Genomic DNA, 13,358 nt, shown 5'->3' on the forward strand with positions numbered 1-13,358 from the left:
CCAAGAGCACCTCCTGCTGAAAAAATTCCCCACCCCCCATTTAAGTAATCCTATCCTATATAATCTATCTATACTAATAAAATGGTAATATGCTAATTAGACCGGGTTGACTAGCCATCTTCCAGAGTCCAACTTCCTTCCAGACAAAGCCATAGTGGTGGGGGCCGAGGCAGATACAGTTAGGGGCAATCAGACAGGTAGAGGAGGGCCATTAGAGACGAGATCAGGCTGGCAGGGGAGGGCAGTTAGGGGCCATCAGGCAGGCAAGCAGAGGCAGTTAGGGGTAATCAGGCAGGCAGGCAGGGGAACAGGTAGGAGCCAGTGGTCCCAGATTGTGAAAAGGATATCCAACTGCCAGTTTAGGCCCGATCCCACAGGCCAATATATAGGACTAGTGGCTTGGTGCATGAAATTCGTGCACGGGGCGGGGGAGAGGGGTCCCCTCAGCCCAGCCTGCACCCTCTCCAATCCCTTGGGGAATGTCAGAGAGCAGATTTTGGCCCAATCCCACAGGCCAGGCCGAGGGACCCCACTGGTGCACGTATTCATGCACCGAGCCTCTAGTCATATATTAACTAATAATCTCTATTTTTTTCTTGGCTAATCTTTATCATCATACAAAGACTAAGTAAAGTTCATTTAACATTTTAACAAGTAAAACCACATTAAGATAAGTGACCAATTATCTCGTTTCTCGTTTAAAATCTGTTCAGCACAATGAAAAAAAAGATCTTTGAAAAAAGATACTGTGAATGCAAATACAGGAGAAAAAAGTTTTACCTGACTGAAAACTTCCAAAAGAAGAGCTGAGAAAGTGAGGCCTGAATTTTCTTTTACATGCAAAGGTCACCTAGCCAACTTGCAGCCCCTCTTCCCAGCTCACCTGATTGGCTGCCATTGGGGAATTATTTTTAACCCACTCTTCCACAATTTTAACCACAGCCCGGAGAATTTTCGCATCAAGTGATTTTTCAATGAGGGAGGTCAGGATGGCCTGAATAAAGTTCTTCCTCATCTCCAAGCTCATCACAGCCAGGCGTGTTTTCACCAGCTCCAGACTCAGCATCACCAGTTCACTAGTTCCTATTCATGTGGAGAAAGAACACAGCTCAACAATTTCTATAAGCATGCATCACCAGGCAACCACTCTGCACTACATGGGAAATTAATTCTGCCCACTTTTCCTAAAAATATTTTCTCCGGTCTCATCACTTTGTTGCTATTACACTGCCTTGCAAGGCGGCCCTGTTAGACGCTCCCCATGAGGAAGAAACGGTGGAGCGGTTGAAACCAGTGCAGGCAGCCCTGGGGTACAGGCAAGTCCCAAAGTCACATCCCTAGCACTTGTGTTCCCAGCTGCATTGTGCAGCTGTGCCGACCAGCCCCCCACCAAACATGTCACCCAGATTTCTGGAGGCCACTCCTCAAGTCTACAACCTACAATGTAATTCGACATCAGATGTAACAACTCTAAGCAGTCTCTGCTTTACAACAAAACTGTTAGATAATTCTCATTTAGTGGTGCAAGTTCCACATAAATGACCAATCATTTAAAAATTTCTTCAGCCCTTAACAGTTTGGCTCAGTGGATAGAACGTCAGCCTATGGGCTGCAGAATCCCAAGTTCGATTCTAGTCAAGGGCACATATCACAGTTGCAGACTCCATCCCTAGTCCTGGTTAGGGCTTGTGTGGGAGGCAACCCATCAAGGTATCTCTCTCACATAGATATTCCTCTGTCTCTCTCCCGCACTTCCACTCTCTCTAAAAGTCAACAGAAAAATATCCTGGGGTGCAATTTAAAAAAAAAAAAAAGAAAAAGAAAAATTTCTTTACTCTCACACTCACAAATTTTAAAAGCAATTCATTTAAAAAATAAGTCTCATTTTGGTTTTAAATGAACCACTTACAAACTCTTTGTTAAGAGCAACAAATAACAAATTGCCCGTGAACAGCAAGCATTAGTGTTCACTTTAAAATTCAATCACAGTCCCTTTGGTGTGGCTCAGTGGTTGAGTACTGACCCATGAACCAAGAGTTCACCAACATGATTCCGAGTCAGGGAACATGCCCAGGTTGCAGGCTCAATCCCCAGTGGGGGAGCATGCAGGAAGCAGTCAATTGATGTTTCTATCTCTCTACCCCTCCTCCTCCTCCTTCCTCTTTCTTCTTCTAAGGGAGAGGAGTAGAGAGATAGAAACATCAATGGGGGGGAGGGGAGGAGGAGGAGGAGGAGGAGGAGGAGGAGGAGGAGGAACATAAAATTCATTGACAAAGCCAGCACTGTTCAGTCTGAGGAAAAACTGGGGGCCAAGTCAAGGGTGTCACCTGAGGTGGCCTCTGTGCTGCCGGAGGCTGCCTGCGGGTTGAGGTGCTCTCGGACCATCTTCTGCAGGGAGCGCATGAAGACCGAGATAAGCCTGTCTATGTAGCTAGGGTTGTTGCTGCAGGCAGACTTGAGGATCATAAGGGTCCCTAAAAGGTAGAAATTCAGTGGGTTTATTTTTAGAAAAGTTTTTAAAAGTAATTGTCAAAAGTATGCTAATCAAAGCCTATTAAAACGTGCTAAACAATAATGCTGTATCAACAAAAGTATTGTATGAATTAATCCCAAATGTCAACATTATAAACATAGACTACATTTTGAAGTATTATATATTCACTCTTAATTCTTAATTCATGAGCAACATCTCCAGGCATAAAAACTGACTTTTTGTGCTTTAATAGAAACAGTCATCCTTCAGCTCTGTATTTAACTTTAGGCCTTGTATGGCCAAATATCTTAAGTAAAAATTTTTGTCCCCTAATATGTTTGGGGAGGGGGAGGGATACTTCCTTTTTATCAAGACTATTTGGACATGATATATGTTTTAGAATTCAATTTGAATTCTAAAAAACTTTAACATCAGACATGAACACTGAGTATGTGAAAAAAAATTATCTCCCATACTGGCATTTTTATAAACATCTTCACACTGACCTACACATTAATGTTATAATCATGGCTCACAACATAGAAAAGTGAAAGGGTATGTATTTGCCATTTAAAGTACAATCATCCCAGGTTTGGGTGATTTTAGGCTTGCTTTGTTAAAAGGCTGGCTGGCTCTCACAGCAGCAGTAAACGTATAGCCCATCTGATTCTTTGACAGGTAACCCATGACCCTGGAGGGAGACAATGACAAATACGGGGAGTGTGTTCTGGGATTCCTGGTTGCCAGGCTCGCCTCTCCTGAGCTCACCAGTAATGGAGCCCTGGATCTAGCAGTGTGGCCGACTCCAACAGACCCACTCGCCCCACTGCTGTCCCCGGCCTGCTGTCACCCCCACACAAACAGGGAGGCAGAGTCAACAGTGGTCAGCTCTTCTAAAAGAGAGTCCTTTAGAGAATTAACGAGATGTGCATGCTATACTATGATGGAAGTCAGGTTGCAAAGCAGGATCTACTGTATGATACCACTTTTTTAAAAGTCACAAAAGCATCCCTCGTTATCGAAATCTATCCAGTGCCAAAACAAAAATAGCAAACGTGAACAGCAAGGGATACGCCATTTTAACTAAATTTATCAGACTCCTGAATTTCATGTAGCAAGTAGGAAGAGTGTGGAAAGCAGGAAACTCAATTTAAAAAACCATGTCAACAGCCAAGACCAGTTTGGCTCAGTGAATAGAGCGTCGGCCTGCGGACTGAAAGGTTCCGGGTTCGATTCTGATCAAGGGCATGTACCTTGGTTGCGGGCACATCCCTGGTAAGGGGGATGCAGGAGGCAGCTAATCGATGTTTCTCTCTCATCAATGTTTCTAACTTCTATCCCTCTCTCTTCCTTTCTGTAAAAAAACAATAAAAAAAAATTTTTTTTTAAATCATGTAAACAGTTTACAAATGCAGACACAAGTATCTGCATAACAAGGGCTTTCTGTATATGTATTCTATGTGTATGTATAGAAAAAGACATGCACTCCAAAATGCTGAGACGAGAGGCTCAGATTATTTTTATTTAGCTTTCCTTCAATTGTATTTTCAAAGTTTTATACAATGAATATATAATAAGGGAGAAAAAAAATTTTAACCCAAGGTTTAATCCTAGTCACAGATGTGAGTTTAGCAAAACACACAGTATTTTTACACATTTGACTTCTGGGTATCTGGATGCCAATGTTATCCAGCCGCCCTGATCCAAGAAACCAACTTCCTTTTCACCCGGGGCAGCCAGAGCCTCACCAAGAAGCTGGGAAGGCGTTGTTGGTTTGTGAGTGGCTCACAGGTGACCACATAGTGAAAGGCAGCGACTCTACATCTTGGTATACTGTTTTAGCAGCAACTCTCTGCTGGTGTAAAATGGGGTCAGAAGTATCCATGCAACTTAGAGCAATTCCTCTCGCAACAAACCCGCATCTCAGGAAGAGGCAGAAGAAACAAGGAAGCACTGGTGTTGGTTGGGGTAGGGGAGGCTTCACCTCAAAGACCAATGGGGACCATGGCCTGGTATGTGCCAGGCCACACACCGACACCACCCTCAAGGCCCCCCAGACGGCCTGAGCCTTCCCCTTCTAAGGAAAGCTTGTCCAGGAAGCACAAACAGAACGACGCCAAACTGGACCAGGGCTGGGAAAACCAAGCCTCGCACACACTCACCAAAGAGCTGGGAGGGGTTTGCGTTGGTGGCCTTCTCATAGTTGGTGAGTCCTTCATAGATGACCTTCCCTACGGCCGCATAGAGGCATTCCAGCTCTTCGTACTTGGAGGCCACACTGGACGTGCCTGAAACAGAAGCAAGAACCTGGGATCTGTGGCTTTGGTTCTTAGGCCTGGCCAGGCCCTGGGACGTTAATGTCCCTCACACTAAAGCTGAGCTTTAGTTACTCTGGCACCTGTGGCAACTTCTCTCCCACTGGCGCTCACTTCTGGGCAGGGTTCCTACTTTACAAAACCCTTTACAGGGTTCCAACTTTTATCTCACCTGAACTCACTCTAAATACACTTAACAGTATTTATTTTGTCAATTGTTCACCGTTTCACAAAAAAATTTCACCTAACTTCCCTTTAATACCTTATAGTAGGGGTGTCGAACTCAATCAGAGAAGGGGCCAAAATCTAAAATCCAGCCTAAATCGCGGGCCGAATGGTTTACTGACAATGTCATAAACTGACAGCGGAGTGCAGTGATGACAGCGAGGTGCGGGCCACATTGCAAGGCCTGGCGGGCTGGATTTGGCCCGCGGGCCTTGTGTTTGACACATGTGTCTTATAGAGTCAGCAATACTCAGCTGATGAAGAACTGCATTTCCAAAGCAGATAAAAATAGAATGCAGTGACTATTGCTGTTCTCATTTCCATTTTTTTAAAAAGGTTGGAAATATAAAGAACAGTGACATAATAAAATGCTCCACATAGTAATAACTGGAGGATGAGCCCTCTCCAATAACAAGCTCTGTGACCACCCATCCGCTCACCAAGGCACCCATGGGAAGGTGACATACTTGGCTCTGTTGGGAAAATGCTCATTAGGCGTGAGAGAAGGCTATGGACTGCTCGTAAGACTTTGGTGTTTCCACACGTCATACAGGCAGCGATTCCGCGCTGCAGGGGTTTGAAGCTACTGAGGATGGCTGGAGACTGGAGAACAGTGAGCAAGAAACTCAGCACTTCCAAACCCGTGCAAATATTTCCATAGTTAACTTGATTAGGCTGCTCCTGGAAAGGAAAACACAGGTCGCACACAGATGAAATACTCTAGGTACAGTAAATCATAGTCAACCAAAATTTTAAAACTATGTGCTACTAAGTACTAGAAGTGTAGTAAAATATCACTAAAGAATGAACACATGATATGTATAAACATGTGGCCATTCAGTATATATATAAAAAAAAATAGAGGCCTGGTGCACAAAATTTGTCTCCTGCACCCTCTCCAATCTAGGACCCCCTCCGACATCCTCACACAATTCAGGACTGCTGGCTCCTAACCGCTCGCCTGCCTGCCTGCCTGATTGCCCCTAACCACTTTTGCCTGCCAGCCTGATCACCCCCTAACCACTCCCCTGGCGGCCCAATCGCCCACAAATGCCCTCCCCTGGTTGCCCGATCGCTCACAACTGCCCTTTCCTGCCTCAACCCTCCTCCTCCGCCAGGACTCGCCTCCTCCATGCCATGTGGCGGAACCCCTAGGCCTCACCACGCTGAGCGGCCACCAGACCCCACCTCCACTGTGCATGTGGCCATCGTGCGACAGCATAGCACGAGGGTGTCACACGAAGGGCATGATGCCACCTAGCTTTTTATTATATAGGATATATTATTATTATTATTATTATTATTATTGATTTCAGAGAGGAAGGGAGAGGGTGAGAGATAGAAACATCGAAGTTGAGAGAGAATCATTGATCAGCTGCCTACTGCACACCCCCTACTGGGAATTGAGCCCACATCTCAGGCATGTGCCTTTGACCAGAATCAAACCCGGGATCTTTCAGTCCACAGGCCAACACTCAATCCACTGAGCCAAACCAGCTAGGACAGGAGTCATTTCTTTATTACCTGACTATACAGTGCTCAATAACAAATTCTATGTCTACCTACTTTAAAAATTCAAGTTACTTTATTTTTTTATTTATTTATTTATTTTTTTAAAATATATTTTTATTGATTTTGTACAGAGAGGAAGGGAGAGAGATAGAGAGTTAGAAACATCAATGAGAGAGAGTCATCGATCAGCTGCCTCTTGCACACCCCCTACTGGGGATATGCCCGCAACCAAGGTACATGCCCTTGACCGGAATCGAACCCGGGACCCTTCAGTCCCCAAGCCGACGCTCTATCCATTGAGCCAAACCGGTCTTGGCAAAAATTCAAGTTACTTTAAAGGCTGTTTCATAAATCAATTTAAAATGTTTATTTCAAGCTAGCCAGTATGTCAATTTAAAAAATGAGACTTCACAAGACAAGAGGACTATTATGTTTTCAAAACTAACTGTACTTGGTGCTGAGGGAGGTGGTGGAAGCTAAAGTTTTAAAACCATTTTCTGGAAGTGAAATTCCCTCATTAGCAGTATGAAAATTATTAAAATAAAACCTCATTTTATAGACCCCCCAAAAGGAATTGTCAAATGCAGATCTCAACAGGGAAAGAAAAAAAAGCACACCTTCCTTGCCTGGCAACTTAGCCAACAAGAATTAATCACCATCTCCTCCAACCCAACAGACTTTTGTTCAAAATAATCCCTCTAATTTCCTTCTTTTTCTCTAGAAAGTAAAGTTCCTCTCCTTTGCTTGTCAGACTTGCCCTATAGTTTTTGCTATAACTTGCAATTCCTCTGCTATTCTCTGGTAAAACAACTATTTTATTTTTAAGGTTAACAGTAGCCAGCAGACAAAGTGGAAGGGGCCACAACTGGACAAAGGAATAAAAGATTCCATTTTGGTGGCCCAGCCCCAAGCCCAGGCAATAGCAACAGATCCCCGCACTTACCACACTCATCAGCAGCTTGTCGAACCACTGCAGTTTGAGCTCAGACTTGGACCACATGTCCGGTCGCAAGGCAGTTTTCAGGAGGGTCACACACCGGCGAGAAAGCACCTCCCCAGGAGACCCAGCAGTGTTGGTGTTGTCATTAACCTGGAAATTCATTAATTCAAGTCCACATTTCACTACATACATGTTTAGTCATTCTTGTGACACTGCTTCTTGCCCATGCCCCATGCCCTTGCATCCCAGATGTCTACCTCACAGCCTCCTCTTCTCCTATCTGACTCAACTCAGCCCTCTTGGCTGCAGAGACCCTCCCCCGCAGGACCTCCCTCTCAGTTGCATTGGGTCAGGGGTGATTTGCAACCGTTTGTGTGATTGATTGATTAGTGTCAAGAGGCTCCCTGAGGGCAAGGATCCATGTTCCTCCCTTCTGGATCTCCTAAGCTGTGCCTAGCACATTGCAATAGGCAAGAATGCAGTGACTGAATAATTCAGTACATCAATTTTCAACTGGTGTGCCACAAGAATTTTTTAAAATATATCTTTATTCATTTCAGAGAGAGAAAGAGGGAGATAGATAGAAACATCAATGATGAGAGAGAATCATCTATGGGCTACCCCCTGTACCTCCCCTGCTGGGGATCATGCCCGGAAACCAGACATGTGCCTTGACGGGGAATCAAACCATGACTTCCTGATTCATGGGTGGACACTCAACCACTGAACCACACCAGCCAGGCAAGAATCTTTAAAACATGCAACATCTGACTACTTAGTAAGGAGCACTGAATTGTTTTCTATTAGACTGTCAAATAAAAATATGACAACAGCCAATACAACAATAGTCATCGGAGCGACTAAATCAAAATTATACCTAATTTGTCAGATTGGCAAAAAAAAATATTTGTTGGTGTGCCACAGAATTTCAATGATTATTTTATGTGTGCCATGATATGAAAAAGGTTGAAAATCGCTGGTTTAGTAGATTCCTTTCAGTACTATTGACCTCAATAGTCAATAATAGTATTGCAAGACAAATATTTTGCTTAATAGTTATAAAAATGCAAGATTACCAAATTTTAAAAAACATAGAAAAATTTCATTTGCAATGTTTGTTTGAAATATAAAAATGAAGTTTCAGAAACAGATCCCCTAATACTCCATGAAAACTGATATTGCTGAGTGGTAAATTAATGCTTTCATTTATTTTTTGTATATTTTATCTATTAATTTTTTGGGGGGGTGGGGGCGAGAAAAGAGAGAGAAGAGACAGGAGAGAGGAAAGAGGAGAGAGAGAGGGAGGGAGGGGAGGGAGGGAGGGAGGGAGGGAGGGAGGGAGGGAGGAAGGGAGGGAGGGAGGGGACATCTATTTGTTGCTCCACCTATTTTTGCATTCATTGGTTGCTTCTTGTATACTATGTCCTGACTGGAGTTTGAACCTTCAACCATTGAGTACCAGGAGGACGCTCTAATCACCTGCACTACCCATCCAGGGTGTAAAAGCATTTAAATTACTAAATGTCATGTTGGACTTTCCCAACACCTTTATGAGCTATGTAACTTGAAAGTTAAAATAATTTGCCCAAGATCATTGAACTAATGCCACAAATCCATTAATAGACATACCATTATATTATCACTGCTAAAAGAAAAAATATTTCTTAAATATCATATGAATTTAAGACAAGGCAGACTTCAGAATTATCAGCATGTTATGAAATCTGATATGAAAGTGACAGTCTACGTCAGAACTGGTTTGTCTATTTCTTTCTTTCTTTTTTTTTTTTTTTACTAAACTGTCACAGAAAACATTCTATAGTTGACCAAGTAGACTCTGTTCTGAAAAATCCTTAATATAAGACATTCAGAACCCGCACCTGACAAGCCACTCGGATGAGGAAGTTCACCACGGTGTCCGTGTGCTGTTTATCAATTGGCTTGGCAAGAAGGGAGTCCGCTCCAGGCAGCGACTGGCTCCTCCCAAACACCTACAACGACAGGAAGAGCCGCTCAACAATGCATTCCAAGGTACAGCACCAGCCTGTGAGCCCAATAACAGGGAACAGACGCCATTCTGGGTAGATGGGCACCAGAGGCAGGTAGTAAACAAAGTAGCCACAAAGTAAGTAATGGGTCATTTGCAGGACTGGAAGGGAGCGTGGTCCAGGAAGTGAAAGGATGCTATCACGGTGCCTCTCCGGCTGAAGGAGCCAGCCATGGGAGAGAGGACTGAGCCAGCGAGAGGGAACGGAGTCCTAGAGAGCACAGAGCTGGCGTTTCTGAGGTGGAGGAAAGGTCTGTGACCAAGTGCAGGGCATGAAGGCCATCAGAAGGGCCTGGTCATGGGGCACTGAAAGCCAGCGTCAAGGGAAAGGATTGTTGAGGGAAAAGGCAGCCTGCATTTTTTAAGTGTTTATTTGAAATTACTATAACAGTCACAAGAAGTAACAAAGACAGTACAGAGGTGTCATGTTCACTTCATCCAGCTTTCCCTAGCTTGAATTTTGAAAAGAGTGTTTTTTGGTTCTCTGCTCTGTTAAAAGTGTAATGAAGAGAAATAAAAGTGAAAGGTCTGAGAGGAACTGGGAGGCAGTTTCAGTAACTCGGTGAGAAGGGACCAGGCATCTGCTCGCACCACCATGGTGGTACAGAACTGAGGAGCGGGTGGGGTATTCATGGCTGGGCTGCCAGGACTTGCTCTTGACCAGTCATGTGGAGAGAAGGAAATGGACAGATTGCAGATAGTTCCAAGTTTCTAATTTGAATACAGGGGGAATGCAGGGCCACATACTCCAGAGAAACAGAGGGAGAGTTCACACCCACAGGGCTCTTTTAGTACCCAGCTGCCCTCCAAACAAAATAGGACATGTCCTCAATCTATTTTACTGACCCAAAGAGTTTCCTTTGATGCCTTTCTGCAAGTAATCTTATATAATAAAAGGGTAATATGCAAATTGACAATCACTCCAACACACAAGATGACTGCCCCCATGTGGATACAAAATGGCCACCACAAGATGGCCAGCAGGGGAGGGCAGTTGGGGGCAATCAGGCCTGCAGGGAGGGCAGTTGGGGATGACCAGGTCTGCAGGGAAGGGCAGTTGGGGGCAAGCAGGTTGGCAGTGGAGGGCAGTTAGGGGTGACCAAACCAGCAGGGGAGGGCATTTAGGGGCGAGATAAGGCCATCAGGGAAAGGCAGTTGGGAGCAAGATTAGGTAGACAGGGGAGGGCAGTTGGGGACAATCAGGCTGGCAGACAGGCAGGAGAGTGGTTGGAAGCCAGCAGTGCTGGATTGTGAGAGGGATATCCAACTGCTGATTTAGGCCCTGATAACCCTTGAGGGATCCCAGATTGGAGAGGGTGCAGGCTTGGCTCAGGGACACGCCCCCAGCCCGTGCACGAATTTCATGTGCCGGGCCTGTAGTTAACTAGTGCATGAAATTCATGCACGGGGTGGGGGCGTGTCCCTCAGCACTAATGATATTAAGAGGCACAAAGAAAATTGCATCTGGTAATTTTCGGTAGCATGTCATTGGGTTTCTCTTTGTTGGGGGCAGCCTTTCTCTCTGGCACTGTGCTGGCACTTAGTCCACACTCAGAATCTGTTGAGTAAGTGACCACACTCCCACAAGGAAGCACAGAACCTATAAAAGGAAGCACACTCGGGGTGTGCAATGATCTTACTGCGCTGATTGCTCCTGTGGCCGTCCTAAAGCGTTTCACTTCCTGGGCGGAATCCACCGATAGGCCTCTTTTAATGGAAGATGACACAGAGTTGACTCCTTCTCCACTGGAATTTGGATCCATATCTGAATCCGGCTTAAAAAAACACACACATTTGACTTTAGATTTTGCAGGGAAGCGTAAGGAATACAATCAAGAATGACACACGAGGGCTAACATCTTTACCTGCTGGTCCTTGATCCTCTGGAGCTCCCACTTGATGACAACTTCTGACAGGTCCACAGCCAGCCTTCTCTGCTCAATGGTGACGCTGGGTGTGAAGCCCAACCTCTGCATGGCACTGACCATGTGCTGTACCAAGTGGTGCCGCACGGGGTAGTACACCTGTGAGCACAGGGCTAGTGTCACACCGGAGACGTTGTACTGTGACCCCACACACACAAACACATATGCACATGCACATATATACACATACAACCTGCCTGGGTCCCAAAATACTCACATAAGCCAACCATAACTTTAGTGAGGAAATGCTCATTACCTGGTGTGTGTGTTTATCACTTCCCTGGCTCTGGTTGAGTCCCATACAATAGTGTAATTCAGTGATTTAGTACCATCTTTAAAAAATGTTGAAACACTCACCCGGCTAGTGTGGCTCAGTGGTTGAGTGTTAACCTATAAAGCAGGAAGTCACAATTGGATTCCCGGTCAGGGCACATGCCCAGGGTGCAGGCTTAATCCCCAGTAGAGGACATGCAGGAGGCAGCCAATTGATGTTTCTCTCTCATCAATGTTTCTATCACTCTCCCTACCTCTCTAAAATCAATAAAAATATGTATTTTTTAAGTGTTTGTTACCAACTTTATCTGAAGGTATATAGTACAGCACTGACAAACATATGTACAATCAAGTCTGCGCTGCCCCACACACCGTGGGGCTAAGGAAGACGCAGTCCTTCCAAAGGCTAGAAACAGTCCCAGATGATGAGTTATGAAAAACACTTTTTTTTTTAAATGCTGAAACACTGAGTTCTCTTTAGGTAGACAAGCTAGTCACTTGCTATCATAACAATTTGGCCTTGCCAAGAAGCAACTTCCCAATTTAAAAGCTATAACAGCTTTCAGCTCAATACTAAACCCTTCACCTCTACCCAAATCTACAAAAATTGTGTAAATCCAACAAAGTGGGCAATTTAGCTACATAAAGGAGACACCAGCAACAATAACATTTTTAGCCACGTTACCAAAATCTAGAGTTAATGATGACTCCTCCCAAAGTAACAATTCATGTGTATCCACTGTTAAATGAGAGCAATTACAAGAAAAATGCAGTCTAGACAGAAACACACCTAACACATTCTCTAAACTATAGCAATTTCCATGTTGAAAAGCCATACACACACACATATACACACTAATCAATGGATCTGAAATAACTTTACTGAAAAACTAACACCCTAATTACTGCAGAAACTGAAAAATAGGCAAAATGTTAAAGCAAACGCCTGGATGTGCATCTGACATGAGTCTGCAGTCCTTTCTGTGTACCTTAAAATGCTGCACTATCAAATGCAAAATATGAACCAGCTGAGGAACCGTGTGCCCCTCCTCCACAATGATCTTCCTTGTCCAGTGGGTCAGCATCTGGTGCCCATCCTCCATTCTGGCTGGCACTGCCGGAGTCAAAATGGCCATCGCTTGTCTGACAATTGCTCGAGCTTCCATTGCATGGGCCTTGAGAAGACTGTGAAAAACCTAAAACAGGAGAGAAATTCTTACCTAAGATAAAAACGAAGGCTTTAAACAATCTTGAATTGAATTAGAACCAGGGCATGTTTTTTTAAAAATTCCTCTGAGCTCTCTTATTGGGAAACAACATAGTTGCATTCTCCTTCATTCAGTTTTGATCAATGAATACATTCATTGTAATATTGATCGAGCACCTACTAGGTGCCCATGCCTGGCTAGGGTGGAATATTCCAAGACGAATAAGACCTAGCTCCCTGCAGACATCAATATCTACCATAACTTGTGGGAAGTCAGCCATTTCACTCTGGCCACAGAATTAAGAAGACGGAGTGAAGGGGCCACGATCAGAGGTAAAACATAAAGTGAGCAGTGAAGTGCTTATGACAGGGGAACACCAAGACCACCCAATAGTACTGAGTGAGGGTGAAGGGGCGGGAAATCAACAGGACTTGCCCATG

The 13,358-nt window shown here is 44.5% G+C and overlaps 1 protein-coding gene across 13 annotated transcripts in view; it reads right to left on the bottom strand.

Annotated features, from left to right (window-relative positions):
- TRRAP (transformation/transcription domain associated protein) overlaps positions 1-13,358 on the bottom strand; it is a 109,601-nt gene that overhangs the window by 33,139 nt on the left and 63,104 nt on the right. For all 13 annotated transcript variants that reach the window (XM_084886532.1, XM_084886534.1, XM_084886529.1 and 10 more), the window contains 9 exons: positions 12,700-12,906; positions 11,378-11,536; positions 11,153-11,287; positions 9,346-9,456; positions 7,469-7,615; positions 5,481-5,694; positions 4,636-4,761; positions 2,328-2,474; positions 884-1,083 (listed from right to left, as the gene is read on the bottom strand). In XM_084886532.1, the coding sequence (XP_084742658.1) occupies positions 884-1,083; positions 2,328-2,474; positions 4,636-4,761; positions 5,481-5,694; positions 7,469-7,615; positions 9,346-9,456; positions 11,153-11,287; positions 11,378-11,536; positions 12,700-12,906 (1,446 nt within the window). The remainder of the gene's footprint in view (positions 1-883; positions 1,084-2,327; positions 2,475-4,635; positions 4,762-5,480; positions 5,695-7,468; positions 7,616-9,345; positions 9,457-11,152; positions 11,288-11,377; positions 11,537-12,699; positions 12,907-13,358) is intronic.

Source organism: Pipistrellus hanaki, assembly GCF_964339955.1.
Source record: "Pipistrellus hanaki genome assembly, chromosome: 5".
Lineage (NCBI taxonomy): Eukaryota > Metazoa > Chordata > Mammalia > Chiroptera > Vespertilionidae > Pipistrellus > Pipistrellus hanaki.